The sequence below is a fragment of the Schistocerca piceifrons genome, chromosome 6 (assembly GCF_021461385.2).
Source record: "Schistocerca piceifrons isolate TAMUIC-IGC-003096 chromosome 6, iqSchPice1.1, whole genome shotgun sequence".
NCBI classification, from domain to species: domain Eukaryota; kingdom Metazoa; phylum Arthropoda; class Insecta; order Orthoptera; family Acrididae; genus Schistocerca; species Schistocerca piceifrons.
The window spans coordinates 291437781-291458041 of NC_060143.1; the positions used below are offsets into that span (position 1 = coordinate 291437781).

General features: G+C 40.9%; 1 protein-coding gene across 4 annotated transcripts in view; it reads right to left on the reverse strand.

Moving 5' to 3' along the window:
* Window positions 1–20261, reverse strand: part of LOC124803023 (trifunctional nucleotide phosphoesterase protein YfkN) — a 210069-nt gene that overhangs the window by 11582 nt on the left and 178226 nt on the right. For all 4 annotated transcript variants that reach the window (XM_047264135.1, XM_047264132.1, XM_047264133.1 and 1 more), the window contains one exon: window positions 4269–4497. In XM_047264135.1, the coding sequence (XP_047120091.1) occupies window positions 4269–4497 (229 nt within the window). The remainder of the gene's footprint in view (window positions 1–4268; window positions 4498–20261) is intronic.

Consider the following 20261-nt stretch of genomic DNA (forward strand, 5'->3'; position numbering starts at 1 on the left):
GAAATCACGGAAAACCTATATCAGGATGGCCGGATGTGGGATTGAACCGTCGTCCTCCCGAATGCGAGTCCAGTGTGCTAACCACTGCACCACCTTGCTCGGTTGAGGTCCAGGGACTGAAGCAGTCTCTGGAATCGTGGAAAGCGGAGTGGTGCCAGTTGCAATGTCCCAGCGGGCGGCGACTGGGAGAGCTCGGCCAACTTCCATCGTCGGGCGACCTTGATGATGGCAGAAGCGGTGTCGGCATACCAGGAGTTTGCTGAGCCAGCTGGAATCGCGGGACAGCACGGGCGGCATGCAGACATATCGCTTCACCCATCGAGTACTTTAAATTAGCTGAATAAATAAAGGTTACCGAATACCACTGTATCACTCTGCACTGCCCCTCGACGCTCTTCAACTTGCTCGGCCTCCTGACAAAATATGGCGCGTGGGTCCTAGCTTTAAATCTGCCATCTGGAGTCCCGGGTTCGACCCCCTGACCATCTATATTTCACCCAAGGCTACACACCAGAGAAGTACCTCTAAAAAAACTCTTCTTGACTCTAATTGAGTAAAATCTGAACCTGATGCAACAACAATTAAAAAAACCAAACAAACAATTCAATTTGGTGTCTGTAACACCCAGAAAATACCTTTGAAGGGTTATTTTTGAATGTGCATAACACAGGAGACATTTCTTGTGTAAATAAATTTTCAGCTTACCCACTTCTATACTCTGCAAACTACTGTGAATTACATGACAGAAATTAGTTCTAAAGTAGTACACATCAGTATGGGAAAACTTATTGCTTAAATCCCTCTGTATTGAAATTAGTCTGATATTGCTTCTTTGATGATACATAGGAGGCTGTAGTATATTCATACATACACAGTTAATTCTAGCTCTTGAAACTTCATACAATGACTTTCATGGTATAGGTGATGTTTATCTTCAAGCTTTTTCCACTTCAGGTTTTTCAACGTTTCCATTATGCTCCCCCATGTGTCAGATTAGCCTCCAATCATTCTTTGCATACATTCAGTATCCCCTGGTAGTCCCATTTGGTAAGGGTTCCACACACTTGAACAATATCCTAGGATGGGTAATCACATGAGAGTTTTGAGATCAATCTCTTTTGTAGACCAACTACATTTTTCCTGTATCCCACCAATGAACCAAAGTCTGCCACCTGCTTCAACCATGACTGAGGCTACACGATAATTTGGTTTCCTATCCACACAAATTCTTATGCAGAGGTATTTGTATGAATTGACTGATTCCAATTGTAACTCATTGTTATTGTAGGCATTTGTGGAGTTCACAATTTTACATTTCGGCAAGAATGTATTCAAATTTTTGACCAGGGATTAAAAATGTAAAAACATATTGACAAAATTTAGTAAATGTTGATGGAGGAATGGGACAAATTGTATGTATTTAATAATCTGGCTATAATTTACAATTTCCTGCCTCATTTCACAATTACTCTTCACTATCCATATGATAAGAGCTTTGAAAGACACATGAAACCTTGCATTTTCCACATTGTATGAAGGACACTGAATTTGTCTTCAGTAAAACAAAATTTTACTGCAAAAACATTTTAGAATATTAAAAAGATAAAAAAAGCATTAAGGGTTTGCACCATACTGCAGCATTGTCAAAAGTGAACATTACATTAACTGCCAAGTAACAATGAGCCTCAAAGTCATGAATTTAGAGTCTGCAATTTATACGTACTGCCACCAAACTTCTGTCTGGACAATAAGGGCATTCATAAAAATATAGCTCCTAATTTTAAATTGAAATGTTTCTTTTGTGAAGAAAATGCGAGCCTACTATAGAAAAAAGTGATACAACATTATTTTGTTTATGAAACTGAATACTTTTCATAACTGCAAAGTTTGATACAAATAAAAACTAGCCTAAAAACTATCACACTTACATTTATCTTGTAAATGTCAACAAACATACCCCTGGTTCAAAATTGCAATGTTGGGAAAAATTCTTGTTTTGCATAACAAGATTTTATATACAAGAGGTGATCAAAAAGCTTCCATTTGAATGCCGTACAGTACAGAATTGTTGTGCCAATCAGGGAAAATCACGAAGAGCATTGAGGCAAACATCCCACTGACACACTATGTTGAAGATAACCATTAGGTATAACACGGTGTCCTACAGTGTGAAGAAATCTGTAATTGCCTGCTGCATATTCCTTATCTGATAGGAATTGTTGACCCTTCAAGACCTTTTTCAAGGGACTGAAGGCATGATAATAGCATGGGGAGAGATCAGGACAATACGGCAAGTGCTCAAACATCTCCCAATTGAGTTGGCAAATTTTCAGCATTACGAGATTTGCAGTATTGGGATGTGTGTTATCATGAAGCAACAGCACCCTTGTCACAGTTTTCCCCAGACGTTTTACCTTAATTGCACATTCTTTGTTCTCTGATGAATGTCAATGGGTGTTTGTCCTTTGGCAGCCATGAAAATAAGAACATGGATAACATTGGTCCTGTTTGGATGCATTTAATAATAACATTGCCATAGTTCATGTTTCGATATTTACTGCAATCACATCAGAAAGACACGTATGCCACACTAATCCCTTGCCTACATGTTAGTGCTTACATACCCACATCGGAGTTGTGCTATATTGCATATACATTGCAGCAACATCCTCAAATGGGAACTTTGTGATTACCCCTTAACACGGATCAGCCAGAACAGCCAGCCTCTGCGGCACAGCGGTTCTAGGCGCTTCAGTCCAGAACCGCATTGCTGCTATGGTCGCAGGTTCGAATGCTGCCTCGGGCATGGATGTGTGTCATGTCCTTTAGTTAGGCTTAAGCAGTTCTAAGTCTAGGGGACTGATGACCTCAGATGTTAAGTCCCATAGTGCTTACAGCCAGAACATTATGATCACCCACCTAATAGCTGGCATGTCCACCTTTGGCATGGATAACAATGGTGACACGTCATGGCAGGTAGGTCGCTGGAGGGAGACAGCACCACATCTGCACACACAAGTCACCCAATTCCCGTAAATTACGAGCAGGGGGGGAGGGGTGATTAGCTCTGATGCCACATTCAATCACATCCCAGCTGTGTTTGATCGGATTCAGATCTGGTGAGATGGCAGGCCAGTATGTCAATTGAAACTTGCCACATCTTTCTTGGACCACCCCATCACACTCTTGGCCTTGTGATATGGCACATTATCTTGTCAAAAAATACCACTGCAAATGCGAAACATGATCATCATGAAGGGGTACATGTGGTCTGTAACCAGTAAGCGAAACTCCTTGGCCACCACGGAGTCTTGCACAATCTCCACTGGAACCATGGGTGCCCACATGAATGTTCCCCAGATCATAACGGGGCTGCTGCCAGCATATCTTTATCCCACAGTAGAGGTGTCAAGGAGCTGGTTCCCTTGAAGATGATGGATTTGTGCTCTTCTATTGACATGATGAAGACGATATTGTGATTCATCAGACCATGCAATGCTCTGCCACTGTGCCAATGTATAGTGCCGGTGGCGAGGAGCCCATTTCAGTCATAGTTACTGATGTCATGTTGTTAACACGTGGGTCGTCAGCTGCACAGGCCCAGTGTTAGGACTGTTTGGTGCACTGTGTGTCCACACACACTTGTACTCTGCCCATCATTAAAATGTGATGTTAGTTCTGCCACAGTTCACTGCCCGTCCTCTTTTACCAATCTGTCCAACCTGCGACACCAAACATCTGTAATGAGGAGTGGCCACACAAACCCACAATGTCTGGACGTGGTTTCACCTTGGTTTTGCCAAGTGTTGAAGACACTCACCACAGCATTCCACAAACACCCGATAAGTTGTGCAGTTTCCTAAATGTTCATGCCAAGCCTCTGGGCCATCACAATATGGCCTTTGTCAAACTTAGATAGATCATGTGCCTTCCACATTCTACACACAGACAGCTTGCTCACTGATATTACGTGCTCCATGCATGTGTCCCACTAGCAGTCTTTCCTCACCAGGTGACACTGCTATCACCTGGACAAGCTTATATTGATAGTAGGTTGGCTTTAATAACACTCAGGCTGATCAGTGATATGAACTTTGGGTACCAGACTGCAGAGAGAACCCACAACCACTGAAGCATTATTACAATAAAGAACACACTGTTTGATTTATGAATACTCATTCCAGTAATACTTATGTACAAAACAAATTAACAAAATAAAAAATAATTTAGTACCAAAGCAGTAACTATGTCTGTTGAAAGTTACTGACCTGATCAGTAAGGATCACTATTCGACCCTCAACACGTGGCATCAATTGACAGGACTCATGCTCTAGATCATCGAGACTGGCACGCCGAGTTAGACGGTTACGTGGTTGAGGAGGTGGACTCGGGGAGTGTCGAGGCCCTTCACCAGAGCCTACATCTACAGTAGTTGAGCGGCGGAGTGGTGTAGGTCCATCCAGTTCACCACCATCCAACATTTTTACTAGACTGTGTCTGAAAGCATATTGGATCCTATTAACGACTGTTATTTGATACAATTTTACATAACATTGCTAAACACAAGTTACCTCTTTAAGACATAATGGCATGATGAGCTGCAGCCCTTCACTAAAGCTAACATGTCATTCCTCTGAACTGCAGCAGATACACCTTGCTGAGTAAGTAATGGTCTACTTCATTGCTACATGTTGAATACTGCATAACAATCTTATGCTCTCCTCCATGATAACACATTAATATTTGTCCAGTTGCAGGAACAGAATATACTAACTGAGAAATTTTTCAACAACATGACCATCTCAGTAGCAATGTCTTACTACTAACAAATAAGACAGAACTACTCCTCGAGGCACTGTCACAACTGATGCAGATTGAAAACTGAGAATCTTTATATGTTGACTGCACAATTGGGGGGGGGGGGGGGGGCAATCGTGAGACTAATACATTTAATTTATTGGAGGTAAAAAACAAATGAAAGGCACACAACCTGTTGATTTGTTTTTGGACAATAAAAATAAATCTTAATTGGTTGGTGTTGAAAGTCACCTAATCTTTATTAATTATTTGCCTCTGTATAATACTGTGCAAATGAAATTCTAATAGCTGTTTTGATAATAGGCAATAAAGAATACGAATGCTGCAAAAGCTACTGATAAATTAAATTTACACAGCATGGCATATCAGTACAAAATCTTTAGGTTTAGGTGCACACAAGAAAGCAGTCATTTATGAGTCTGGAATCTGTATAGTAGGAACATATTTGTAGTGTATGCACAAATATTAGCTATTTTGTTTCTTTTTTCCAAGCATTTGGACAAATTTTGTTTTGGTTTCCAGTGCAATAATGCATACAATTTAAGATAGGTCGAGATATAATTGTGCTTTGATATGTGTACTTTGATTTCTTTCATAAATACAATACATATGTAAGTGATGTCAAAAACTTAAAAACTGAATCTTAAACTCTGCGAACAGGCTCTGAATACCACTTGATGTCGACGGGCTACCATGCCATCCTCTACGATGTGGCATCACGGATACGGTACGTAGGGTCCTTTTTAACACAAATAACAGCAGATTGTTATAAGGCAGAGTCTGCCAGTGGTGAAAATGGTTTGTTGTCTTCCATCTGGTGTGGATGCATACATTTGAAGTTTACCACACCAACTAATAACTGGCCACACTATGTTCAGAATGATTTTACTCATCTGATGCTGCAAACAAGGCACCAGCTATCAGAAAGCACTGGCACAGCCTCTTTGAGCCCACTAGTTTGCAGAGCCATTGCAGCCAAAGAGACCAATATTTGTATGTCAACATGTCATTGCATAGATTGTGTAAAAAAATGAGCCATGTACCAGAATATAACTAATCTCATTTAAAAACAAAGATGATGTGACTTACCATATGAAAGCGCTGGCAGGTCGATAGAAACACAAACAGACACATACATACACACAAAATTCAAGCTTTCGCAACAAACTGTTGCCTCATCAGGAAAGAGGGAAGGAGAGGGAAAGACGAAAGGATGTGGGTTTTAAGGGAGAGGGTAAGGAGTCATTCCAATCCCGGGAGCGGAAAGACTTACCTTAGGGGGAAAAAAGGACGGGTATACACTCGCACATACACACATATCCATCCACACATATACAGACACAAGCAGACATATTTAAAGACAAAGAGTTTGGGCAGAGATGACAGTCGAGGCGGAAGTGCAGAGGCAAAGATGATGTTGAATGACAGGTGAGGTGTGAGTGGCGGCAACTTGAAATTAGCGGAGATTGAGGCCTGGTGGGTAACGGGAAAAGAGGATATATTGAAGAGCAAGTTCCCATCTCCGGAGTTCGGATAGGTTGGTGTTGGTGGGAAGTATCCAGATAACCCGGACGGTGTAACACTGTGCCAAGATGTGCTGGCCGTGCACCAAGGCATGTTTAGCCACAGGGTGACCCTCATTACCAACAAACACTGTCTGCCTGTGTCCATTCATGCGAATGGACAGTTTGTTGTGGTCATTCCCACATAGAAAGCTTCACAGTGTAGGCAGTTCAGTTGGTAAATCACGTGGATGCTTTCACACGTGGCTCTGCCTTTGATCGTGTACACCTTCCGGGTTACAGGACTGGAGTAGGTGGTGGTAGGAGGGTGCATGGGACAGGTTTTACACCGGGGGCGGTTACAAGGATAGGAGCCAGAGGGTAGGGAAGGTGGTTTGGGGATTTCATAGGGATGAACTAACAGGTTACGAAGGTTAGGTGGACGGCGGAAAGACACTCTTGGTGGAGTGGGGAGGATTTCATGAAGGATGGATCTCATTTCAGGGCAGGATTTGAGGAAGTCATATCCCTGCTGGAGAGCCACATTCAGAGTCTGGTCCAGTCCTGGAAAGTATCCTGTCACAAGTGGGGCACTTTTGGGGTTCTTCTGTGGGGGATTCTGGGTTTGAGGGGATGAGGAAGTGGCTCTGGTTATTTGCTTCTGTACCAGGTCGGAAGGGTAGTTGTGGGATGCGAAAGCTGTTGTCAGGTTGTTGGTGTAATGGTTTAGGGATTCCGGACTGGAGCAGACTCGTTTGCCACGAAGACCTAGGCTGTAGGGAAGGGACCGTTTGATGTGGAATGGGTGGCAGCTGTCATAATGGAGGTACTGTTGCTTGTTGGTGGGTTTGATGTGGACAGACGTGTGAAGCTGGCCATTGGACAGGTGGAGGTCAACGTCAAGGAAAGTGGCATGGGATTTGGAGTAGGACCAGGTGAATCTGATGGAACCAAAGGAGTTGAGGTTGGAGAGGAAATTCTGGAGTTCTTCTTCACTGTGACTCCAGATCATGAAGATGTCATCAATAAATCTGTACCGAACTTTGGGTTGGCAGGCCTGGGTAACCAAGAAGGCTTCCTCTAAGCGACCCATGAATAGGTTGGTGTACGAGGGGGCCATCCTGGTACCCATGGCTGTTCCCTTTAATTGTTGGTATGTCTGGCCTTCAAAAGTGAAGAAGTTGTGGGTCAGGATGAAGCTGGCTAAGGTGATGAGGAAAGAGGTTTTAGGTAGGGTGGCAGGTGATCGGCGTGAAAGGAAATGCTCCATCGCAGCGAGGCCCTGGACGTGCGGAATATTTGTGTATAAGGAAGTGGCATCAATGGTTACAAGGATGGTTTCCGGGGGTAACACAATGGGTAAGGATTCCAGGCGTTCGAGAAAGTGGTTGGTGTCTTTGATGAAGGATGGGAGACTGCATGTAATGGGTTGAAGGTGTTGATCTACGTAGGCAGAGATACGTTCTGTGGGGGCTTGGTAACCAGCTACAATGGGGCGGCCGGGATGATTGGGTTTGTGGATTTTAGGAAGAAGGTAGAAGGTAGGGGTGCAGGGTGTCGGTGGGGTCAGGAGGTTGATGGAGTCAGGTGAAAGGTTTTGCAGGGGGCCTAAGGTTCTGAGGATTCCTTGAAGCTCCGCCTGGACATCGGGAATGGGGTTACCTTGGCAAACTTTGTATGTGGTGTTGTCTGAAAGCTGACGCAGTCCCTCAGCCACATACTCCCGACGATCAAGTACCACGGTCGTGGAACCCTTGTCCGCCGGAAGAATGACGATGGATCGGTCAGCCTTCAGATCACGGATAGCCTGGGCTTCAGCAGTTGTGATGTTGGGAGTAGGATTAAGGTTTCTTAAGAGGGACTGAGATGCAAGGCTGGAAGTCAGAAATTCCTGGAAGGTTTGGAGAGGGTGATTTTGAGGAAGAGGAGGTGGGTCCCGCTGCGACGGAGGACGGAACTGTTCCAGGCAGGGTTCAATTTGGATGGTGTCTTGGGGAGTTGGATTATTAGGAGTAGGATTAGGATCATTTTTCTTTGTGGCAAAGTGATATTTCCAGCAGAGAGTACGAGTGTAGGACAGTAAATCTTTGACGAGGGCTGTTTGGTTGAATCTGGGAGTGGGGCTAAAGGTGAGGCCTTTGGATAGGACAGAGGTTTCGGATTGGGAGAGAGGTGAGGAGGAAAGGTTAACTACTGAATTAGGGTGTTGTGGTTCCAGATTGTGTTGATTGGAATTTTGAGGTTTTGGAGGGAGTGGAGCTGGAAGTGGGAGATTGAGCAGATGGGAGAGACTGGGTTTGTGTGCAATGAGAGGAGGTTGAGGTTTGCTGGAAAGGTTGTGAAGGGTGAGTGAGTTGCCTTTCCGGAGGTGGGAAACCAGGAGATTGGATAGTTTTTTGAGGTGGAGGGTGGAATGCTATTCTAATTTACGGTTGGCCTGTAGGAGGATGATCTCATAATAAGCTTTAGTAGGCATACAGCAAAACATTTTAACAGGTTCATTCCATCACTGTTGCTCAATGTTAGCTTTTAATTCTCATTCTCTGTCCATGTTTCCTCTTCTCAATTTAATGGCAAATAATACATGCTCTTATTCACCCTTAATGATGATGAATTTCTGATCAGATCAATGCATTGTTTGGTTTTGAAATGTTACCATGGCAAAACTGACTGCAAACTTATTTTTTTGCCTCAGTTAGCCTCTTACATTTGATGACATTAGGCAGCATATTAAAATTTGAATGTGATATCACTGAATCTTGCTACATGAAATTTGTCAACAAATCTGACCAAAAATTTCAGACTATATATTCCATATGGGTCTAATCACTTGAGTTTATTCGCATGTATAGAGTTGTCTTCATTGTACTCTACACATGGGGATTTTGCTACATCAAGACAAACTGCAGGAAACAATACATGAGAGGGTAAGGAGCAAAAAAGATCATATGGAGTATGATTGGAAATGGACTGATGTTTATGCTACCAAGGTGATTATTAATTCATCGTGCCTGTACAGTACAATGCAGTGCCCAACATGTTGTGCGAGACCACCATTAGACAAGACATTTGAAGTGGCTCCCAAGGGCCTCCAAGTTTCATGAACATGACACACAGTGAATGATGCACACATTCAAATGTGCCACCCTGTAATTGAATGGCATCACAGGCAGTGTGAATGTGTTGTTCCAGTGTCTGCTTGCCCATTATAGGCCCCACATACGAGACATTTTTCCGATTCTCCCCACAGGTATAAATCTAAAGAGTTGAAACTGCTCCGATAAGGATGCACCAGTGCTGATGGTTTACTGCTACTGTACCATGGGGATACTCCACAGCCCGCAGGCGAGCATTATGAAGGTTGAGAATAGTGGAGAGAACAAATCCATTGTCATGGAAGCGAATCCACAGGTAATAAGAACTCCACAAATTGTGAGTGATATGGATAGTGGCAGCTGTTGTGGGGAAAGTTCTACATAGTCGCCTGGCTTGTAACGTGCTGGCAGGCCACTTGCCTGGTGCTGATACTCAAGTCTTCTTGTACAGGGTGCAACACCTGCTCCACCAAGGCTTGTGTATGTACCAGGCACACCCACCTTAATGGTTACCCATTACGGTAAAGAAGCCCTTTCAGCAAAATCATCCTATATGCAGATAGCTCTGCAGATGACGAAGAAATTGAAGAAATGTATGATGAAATAAAAGAAATTATTCAGATTGTAAGGGAGACCAAAATTTAATAGTCATGGGTGACTGGAATTTGGCAGTAGGAAAAGGGAGAGAAGGAAACGTAGTAGGTGAATATGGATTGGGGGTAAGAAATGAAAGAGGAAGCCGCCTGGTAGAATTTTGCACAGAGCACAACTTAATCATAGCTAACACTTGGTTCAAGAATCATGAAAGAAGGTTGTATACATGGAAGAAGCCTGGAGATACTAAAAGGTATCAGATAGATTATATAACGGTAAGACAGAGATTTAGGAACCAGGTTTTAAATTGTATGACATTTCCAGGGGCAGATGTGGATTCTGACCACAATCTATTGGTTATGACCTGTAGATTAAAACTGAAGAAACTGCAAAAAGGTGGGAATTTAAGGAGATGGGACCTGGATAAACTGACTAAACCAGAGGTTGTACAGAGTTTCAGGGAGAGCATAAGGGAACAATTGACAGGAATGGAGGAAAGAAATACAGTGGAAGAAGAATGGGTAGCTTTGAGGGATAAAGGAGTGAAGGCAGCAGAGGATCAAGTAGGTAACAAGACGTGGGCTAGTAGAAATCCTTGGGTGACAGAAGAAATACTGAATTTAATTGATGAAAGGAGAAAACATAAAAATGCAGTAAATGAAGCAGGTAAAAAGGAATACAAACGTCTCAAAAATGAGATCGACAGGAAGTGCAAAATGGCTAAGCAGGCATGGCTAGAGGACAAATGTAAGGATGTAGAGGCTTATCTCACTAGGGGTAAGATAGATACAGCCTACAGGAAAACTAAAGAGACCTTCAGAGAACAGAGAACAACTTGTATGAATATCAAAAGCTCAGATGGAAACCCAGTTCTAAACAAAGAAGGGAAAACAGAAAGGTGGAAGGAGTATATAGAGGGTCTATACAAGGGCGATGTACTTGAGGACAATATTATGGAAATGGAAGAGGATGTAGATGAAGATGAAATGGGAGATATAATACTGCGTGAAGAGTTTGACAGAGCACTGAAAGACCTAAGTCGAAACAAGGCCCCGGGAGTAGACAACATTCCATTAGAACTACTGACAGCCTTGGGAGAGCCAGTCCTGCCGAAACTCTACCATCTGGTGAGCAAGATGTATGAAACAGGTGAAATACCCTCAGACTTCAAGAAGAATATAATAATCTCAATCCCAAAGAAAGCAGGTGTTGACAGATGTGAAAATTACCGCACTATCAGTTTAATAAGTCACGGCTGCAAAATACTAATGCGAATTCTTTACAGACGAATGGAAAAACTAGTAGAAGCTGACCTCGGGGAAGATCAGTTTGGATTCCGTAGAAATGTTGGAACACGTGAGGCAATACTGACCCTACGACTTATCTTAGAAGCTAGGTTAAGGAAAGTCAAACCTACGTTTCTAGCATTTATAGGCTTAGAGAAAGCTTTTGACAATGTTGACTGGAATACGCTCTTTCAAATTCTGAAGATGGCAGGTGTAAAATACAGGGAGTGAAAGGCTATTTACAATTTGTACAAAAACCAGATGACAGATATAAGAGTCGAGGGACATGAAAGGGAAGCAGTGGTTGGGAAGGGAGTGAGACAGGGTTGTAGCCTCTCCCCTACGTTATTCAATCTGTATATTGAGCAAGCAGTGAAGGAAACAAAAGAAAAATTTGGAGTAGGTATTAAAATCCATGGAGAATAAATAGAAACTTTTAGGTTCGCCGATGACATTGTAATTCTGTCAGAGACAGCAAAGGACTTGGAAGAGCAACTGAACGGAATGGACAGTGTCTTGAAAGGAGGATATAAGATGAACATCAACAAAAGCAAAACGAGGATAATGGAATGTACTCAAATTAAGTCGGGTGATGCTGAGGGAATTAGATTAGGAAATGAGACACTTAAAGTAGTAGATGAGTTTTGCTATTTGGGGAGCAAAGTAACTGATGATGGTCGAAGTAGAGAGGATACAAAATGTAGACTGGCAATGGCAAGGAAAGTGTTTCTGAAGAAGAGAAATTTGTTAACATCAAGTATAGATTTAAGTGTCAGGAAGTCATTTCTGAAAGTATTTGTATGGAGTGTAGCCATGTATGGAAGTGAAACACGGGTGATAAATAGTTTGGACAAGAAGAGAATAGAAGCTTTTGAAATGTGGTGCTACAGAAGAATGCTGAAGATTAGATGGGTAGATCACATAACTAATGAGGAAGTATTGAATAGGATTGGGGAGAAGAGAAGTTTGTGGCACAACTTGACAAGAAGAAGGGACCGGTTGGTATGACATGTGTTGGGGCATCAAGGGATCATCAATTTAGTATTGGAGGGCAGCGTGGAGGGTATAAATCGTAGAGGGAGACCAAGAGATGAATACACTAAGCAGATTCAGAAGGATGTAGGTTGCAGTAAGTACTGGGAGATGAAGAAGCTTGCACAGTATAGAGTAGCATGGAGTGCTGCATCAAACCAGCCTCAGGACTGAAGACCACAACAACAACATGCAATGTTCTGCTTGTTCTTTCACAGGGTTACTAGATTTATTTAGCTATTGTTGTCAGGGTAGGTTTCGGCTTCATGGCAGCCTTATGTCAGTTGTAAGAGTATGCTTCTGACATCTACTTATTTGTTCCATTTTGTACTTGACGCACAACTGTGTTTCCCAATTTTTGTGAATCTATGGTCACATTAGTTGGCCCACTTTCTGAATGAAATTCTCACTTATCATATGACATGCATCTGCAAACACAGATAATGCCATGGCCCTAAATGTGGGAACTCATTGTTAATCAATTCACTGAAGCGAACACTTTTGGTAGGTCACAGAATATTTCTGTATCCTATTTTACCTTTACATGTTGTGGAGGTTATTGCCTGAGAAAACTCATTGATGGCAGTAAAGGCAGATAATGAGCTACCTGAAGTGTAATGCCATCTTATAACAGTGTATGGCTCTAAGTCTAAATTCATACTCTCCGATTTACTGTGGTTGGGGTATTTCCCATTGTATAACAAATTATGGTTTCTTCACATTCCAATTGTATACAGAGCATGTGTAGAACAGCTGCTAAGTGCCCCAATGCATCCTGTAATTAGTCTAATCTTGTCTACATAGTCCCTACAAGAGTTTTACATATGGGCATGCATTATATCCCTAGATTCTTTACCTAATACTAGTTCTTCAACATTTTGTAAATAGGCTTTCATGAGATATGTATCTTTTTTATTCAAGTACCTAATAGATTAGGTTGTTATGCACTTTCACGATTCCCTCCTGTATGTCGAGCAAACCTGTCACCATTTGTGCTTCTTTGTACATGTTCAACATCCCTATTAGTCCTATTTGGTACTTTACCCATTCACTTGGACCATATTCTTGGAGTGCTATGTAAACAATCCTTTGAGCAGGGATGTTTTCCAAATGTATTGAAATATTCTGAGATAAAACTATTATTCAAAAAGGGATCACAGAAGATATGGGAATTCTCTCTCTTCTGTCAGTCTTGTCTAAAGTGCTTTTACATGAAAATCAAGTGCCAATATCTATGGTGCAAGATAGTAGTGTCTTGTCAATCTCTAAGCTCAATATCTTGTTCGTCGTGGGCAGGTACCGATACCGTTTCTCAAGTGGACTGGGGGGAGGACATGAAGACACGCATGCTGCATGTTTATGGGCATGGAGACAGTTTCTTGGGCAGACTAGACGGAGCACAAGCAACACTCTGTTTTGCCATTCTGATTTTACGTTTCCCTAAAGCATTTCAGGCAAATGCTGGGATGGCTGCTTCAACATGGTCATAACCATCCACCTGTCCTATCCTCATATAAACATACTTATACATTTTGAGTTATTTATCTTCATTGTGTTATAATAACAAATCCTGTATCACTGTAGGATGATCCCTGGATGAATAAATCAAATGAAATATGGCAACAAAACAAATTCAAAAATTTGTAATAAAAGTGACACAAAAAAGCACCATTTGGAGTCCAACAAGGTAAAAGCACTCTGAATGCCATCAATGAGTTTTCTCAGGTGATATGCTCCACAACATGTAAAGGTAAAAAAGGATACAGGAGTATTCTGTGGCCCACCAAAAGTGTTCGCTTCAGCGAACCAGTCCTGTAGGGACTACTTCATCAAGTATAATTTCCTGATTGTGTGATCACCGCATGTCCTTAAAACAATTATATTAGTAAAAGAGAATGAAAAAATAAGAGTAATGAATAGAGACATTCACCAGTTATGATTAATACTCAGTCAGAGAAGATAATATAACTTGATTGATAAAAGCATCTACTCATCAAGCAATGGCAGGAGCAAAAACCACATACAAAGGGTAAAGAAATGGGCAAGATTTTGGAGCCACTGGCTCCTCCTCCTGGTAGAAGGGTTGAAGGGATAGGGAGAGTGATGAAGGAAAAGAACCAGTCAGGTTTAAGAAATGGGGAGAGTTTGGATAAGTTTCCCAGAACTCCATACCAGGGGAGACTTATCAGACAGAAAGGAAAGACTCTTCCTCTCTCATCTTGTATTGAAATGTCTGCTAACCCAAGATTCTGTACAACTTTTCCAAAAGCTCTCTATTTCCTAAGCATTGCCTGTACATTTCTTTCATCACTTTTCCTTCCCCTTCAAGCCTTCTGCAAAAGGAGGAGCCACTGGTCCCAAAAGCTTGCAAGTTTCTTTAACCTTTACATGTGTTTTCTCCTGCTGATACTTAATGAGTAGATTTTTTTATCTATGTATGCCAGACAAGGCATGTCTGGAAAGTAATTTAGAAAAAAATCCATAAAAAGATTTTTTTTTTCAAACCAAAATTTATTTTTACAAGAAAGAGCATTTCTTAAAATATTTTTCTACATAGTTGTCACCATTGCTCAGATATTTGCAAAACCAACTTTTCTATGCCTTTTTCATAGGAAGATGCTGCCAGTGAAGATAGCCACTTCTGATCGCCACTTTTTGCATCATCCCTGTCAAAGCGCCTTCCTTCAAAATCACACCTCAAGTTCAAGAACAAGTGGTAGTTAGAAGATGTGAGATTGTGGCTGTATGATGGGTTATCAGGCTGCTCTCAACCAAATTGCTGAGTAATGTTTTGAATGACACCAGCAGAATGAGGATGTGCGTTGTCATGCGGCAACACAATGCCTTGACTAAGGATTCCATGCCTTTTGTTTTGAACTGAGTGCTGAAATTTTCTCAATGTTTCATGGTATTGTATCGCATTGACAAGCAGAATGCCCTGTCTGTCCCAGAACAAAGTGCACATGATTTTTTGTGCTCACAACATTGTTTTGAATTTCTGTTGGAGGATCACCAGCGCCTCGACTCCATCGACTGTTGGTTCTATTCAGGAGTGACATGACAAACCCAAGATTCATGACCAGTCACAATTCTGTATCCTTCATCACTCTATCATGTAAGAAATGTCAAATCAGTGCCAAGTTGCTTCATTTTGTGGACATGCATAAGCATTTTCGGAACACAACAGGAACACAATTTGTGAAATTTTAAGAGATTTGTGACAGCCACATGCAAAACAGTTTTTGAGGAGGAGGAGGAGGAGGAGATTAGTGTTTAACGTCCCGTCGACAACGAGATCATTAGAGACGGAGCGCAAGCTCGGGTGAGGGAAGGATGGGGAAGGAAATCAGCCGAGCCCTTTCAAAGGAACCATCCCGACATTTGCCTGAAGCGATTTAGGGAAATCACGGAAAACCTAAATCAGGATGGCCGGAGACGGGATTGAACCGTCGTCCTCCCGAATGCGAGTCCAGTGTGCTAACCACTGCGCCACCTCGCTAAACAGTTTTTGAAATTTGTGTAAATTCATCACAAAGTGTTCTTATTGTGAACCATCTTTTCATGAATTTTCTCATTCACTTTCTCAACTAAACCATCACTGAGAACAGAAGGCCACCCATCCATGCTTCATCATGTTGGTTTGTCCATCACTGAACTATCTCGACCACTTTCTCACCATTCTTTCAATCATTACACTGCATCATAAATCTCCACAAGTTGGCAATGAATTTCAGTTGGCTTAATTTTCTTTGCATTCATAAACCATATTACAGAACACACTTCACAGCTGATGGGCTCAAAAATTGTCTTAAATAATTTGTTAACAGAATCTTCCATCAGTTCTTGGTAGAACAACATTATAATAAATGAAAAGCATCAGTTTGCTTTTGATCCACAATATTACTTTTATTGTTAACCAGTTTTTGGCTTACAAGGCCATCTTCAGACATTTATGGAGTACTATCACAAATTGTAGCCAAAGCACTGAAATCCTGCAAGTATAGGCTTTCCTACTATGTCAGGAACATGACAGCCCAGTGTGTTTTTAATAGCAAAGACAAGATCCAGTTATTAGCCAACAGTAGGGTATACAAAATCACCTGTTCTGATAGTGACAAATTTTACATTGGTCAGTCAGGCAGCGACATAGCAACTAGGGTGGCTGAACATGAACACACCTGGAGGTTGCAGAATTCAGACTCTGCATTTGCTGAGTGAGGGTCACAACTACCAGCCAGTGTCCCGTGTACTTCACCTAGCAAACAAAGGCCATAAACTCAACCTGCTGGAAGCCCTGGAAATTAACAAACATCTTGCTCACAGTCCAGATCTAATCCTAAATGACCAGACACAGCTCAACACTTCCCCTCTCCTAAACTTCATATAATCATCTCTGTTGTTCATTACTTCCCACACTGTCTCTTCCTACATATTCCCATTTTCCTGTATTCATTAAGTTCTTTTGTTTTGTTGGTTGTCTTTTGTTCATATTTTACTTTGTTCATTTATTTAATGCAAACTGTTACACAGCCACTGTTTTGATTATAATGTTAATGTTAAAATGCAGTACCACCACACTCTCAAAGATTGCATTACTGTAGGTTCCCTCAAATGCCTCCATTTTCCTGCATTTATTTATTTATTTCTGTTTATCTTACTGATATTGTGTAAGTCCCTTATGTATTCTGTAGTTACACTGATAAATGTCTCTTCTTTTAACTGGTTTGTGTATCACTCTTCATGTTTCATACCTCCTGATGTAGCCTTATCTAGTACTTATTTTATTATATTTCATTAATTTTGTTTATTAATAGAAAATGTTTGTGATGAGAAGAGGAGAGAACTGGACGAAGGTTGAAGAGGGGGAATGGTGGAAAGACAGAACACGATGGAGAGGCTTGTGTTCCCGACAGACCCAGCCAGTGGCTGGAAACTGTCCAAGATGATGATGATGATGAATAGAAAATGTTATGTAGGAATGCTATTCCTATTTTGTGTTAAAGGTTTTCCTGTCTACTCCATTGTTATTTATGTACAGTTCAATTTTTAGTTTTTCATTGCATTACCACCACACTTTCAAAGATGTTACTTACTGTAAGTTTCTACTTCAGTCTAGACATGTTACTTCTCTTCCAATGTTGTTTGCAAACATTGTAACTTCTTTGGTGATAATACTCAGTAAATGTCTGAAGATGGCCTTGTAAGCCGAAAACCCGTTAACAATAAAAGTAATACTGTGGAACAACAACAAACTGGTGCTTTTCATTTATTAAGTATTTTGAACAATCACTAGCAAATGTAAACACAACACAATCCAGTTGCAATGGCATCAGTGGAAATAACAATGAACCAGAGAGACGAGTGCAAATGTGTGGAACTGCAACAACAAAGCTTCAGTGGCAGTAGAATGACTTACTTTCTGGACATGCCTTATATTATATTTTCAAAAAATTGATTACTTCAGTAATAAAAGAGCTACAGATCACAGTCCACTTGCATCTGGAAGACAATTCTGTAATAGGTTGTCAAATAATATAAAGCAACTCTGTGGAAATCTTTTTAGGGACAAAATGAAACAATTAAGTAAAAGATTTTTAAACTAACTCAAAGATTTCTGAACCCCATTATCAATAGCACAATTGTTGTACATTGCAATATATTAGCGGTGATAAGTGTTTATATAATAGTAACTAAAGTGCTATGTGTTGTATACATTCATTATATTTACTGCTTGATATCGATGTGTGAGGATCATCCACAAAGTAAGTTCCGTTCCTATTTATATCTGCAGCAGCGCTATGTTCGCAGTTCCGAGCATGCGTGGCAGGAGAAGACATGTATGCCATTTTCAGATCACTGCTGCTGACGTGTCTTTTGTAGTGCTTCTTTATAATGTCAGCCGTATTTGAAAATGCCGCCGCATGTGAAATCAGATCTGTGGTTAGTTTTCTAAATGCAAAGAAAGTTAAACCAAAGGAAATTCATCAGCAAGGTTTACAGACTAAATGCTATGAGTGATTCAATGGTTAGAAGATGGGTCAGACTGTTCAATGAAGGATGTGGTCAAGTGCATGATGAAGAAAGAAGTGGATGCTCAACTGTGGTTACTGATGAACGAGGCCAAACAATCACTGCACATGGTTACTGTGAGACCGTTAAGAAATTGCGCTCCACAATACAGAAGGAGTGCCGAAGATTACTGTCAAAAGGTGGTGGTGTTTTTTGCCACAATAATGCCTGACCTCACACGGCGAATGTGACCAAACAATTCACGCGAATTTCGCTGGGACGCATTTGATCATCCTCCGTACAGCCTGGACCTCGCTCCTAGTGACTTTCATCTCTTCTTACACCTAAAATCTGTCCTTGTTGGTCAACACTTCAATTATGATGATGAGCTGAAAGAACATGTTACCACATGGTTGAATACACAGACAGCAACCTTCTATGAAGAAGGCATACAAAAACTTGTGCCACGCTGTGACAAGTGCCTACAAAATTTCGGAAGCTATGTAGAAAAGCAGTTTAACAGTTGTAGATTTTTGTACAATAAATATTTTTTCTGTATCTGTACACGTTTGTTTTATATAACAAAATGGAACTTACTTGATGGACATACCTCGTAAATGCACACAAAAAAATGGTGATGATCAACACTATAAAGTTACTAAGGACAAATAAATGAAAATAATCAATTTTTGAAAATATAATGTAATAAGACAGATAAAAAAATAGGCAGTGATAGGAGAACACACATATAAAATGTATTAAAATTTCCAAGCTTTCAAAGCTAGTGACTCCTTCTTTTGGCAGAAGGTTTGAAGGGGAAGGACGAGAGGTGAAGGAAAAGGACTGGTGAGGTTTAGGAAAAGGACTTAGAGTTGGAAACAGTTGCCCAGAACCCCAAGTCAGGGGAGACTTACTGGATGAAACCAAACTCTGCCTCCTTTTCCTTCACCCCTCTTCCTTCCCCTTCAACCTTTTGCCACAAGGAGGAGCCACAGGCTCTGAAATTTGCAAACTTTGATACCTTTTATATGTTTGTTCTCCTGCTGACACTTGGCGAGTTGATTTTTTTAAGGACAATAAATATTATTTTTATCATGACTATTATTATCACTTTTCTACAAATTACAGATACATGGAATGAGTGGTGTCAATCACTCTTGTAGATGCTTGTTTCGTAAGATGGGGATCCTTACCACCACCTCACAGTATATCTTTTTTTGTTGACATTTGTCTGTAATAACCCTTCTATCTACAAAGTTAACAGCCAATTTCATGACTATAACACAAGGACCAAAAACAGTCTGCACATTGAATTGAAAAGTCTCACTATGGTTCAAAAAGGAGCTTACTACTCCAGTACTAAGCTGTTTAATGCTCCCCCACCACACATCAAATGCCTTAACAATAGATTGCCACCATTCAAACAAACTCTCAAGGAGTACCTGATAGAGAAATCTTTTTATACAATTGATGAATATGTGAAAGAATATGTATATAATCACTAAACTTGCAAGTGTTGTACAAATAGTGTAACTAATTTTTAAAGAATTTTTCTTTTTAAAATTCAGTATTGATCACACCATGTATGCTACAAGAATATGTCAACTGTTGACCACTTGACATCACAGCAGCTGAGAAGAGTGCTCCACCTACCATCTTCGAAGGATGCCATGGGTCTGATGGTGGTCATATGATATGACCGAAACTGGTCACCTATGTTCTTGTAGCATACGTGGTGTGATCAAGACTGAATTTTAAAAAGAAAATTTTTTTTAAATCTTTTGATTGCTGTTCCAAAAATATTTATTAAAATTGTAATTAATTTTGTTTTGAATAGGCATATGAAAATGGTTTATTGGTATTTCTCTTGGAATAGTGAACTTATCTTGATTCCTGTATATATTACTCATCCTTAACATGTGAAA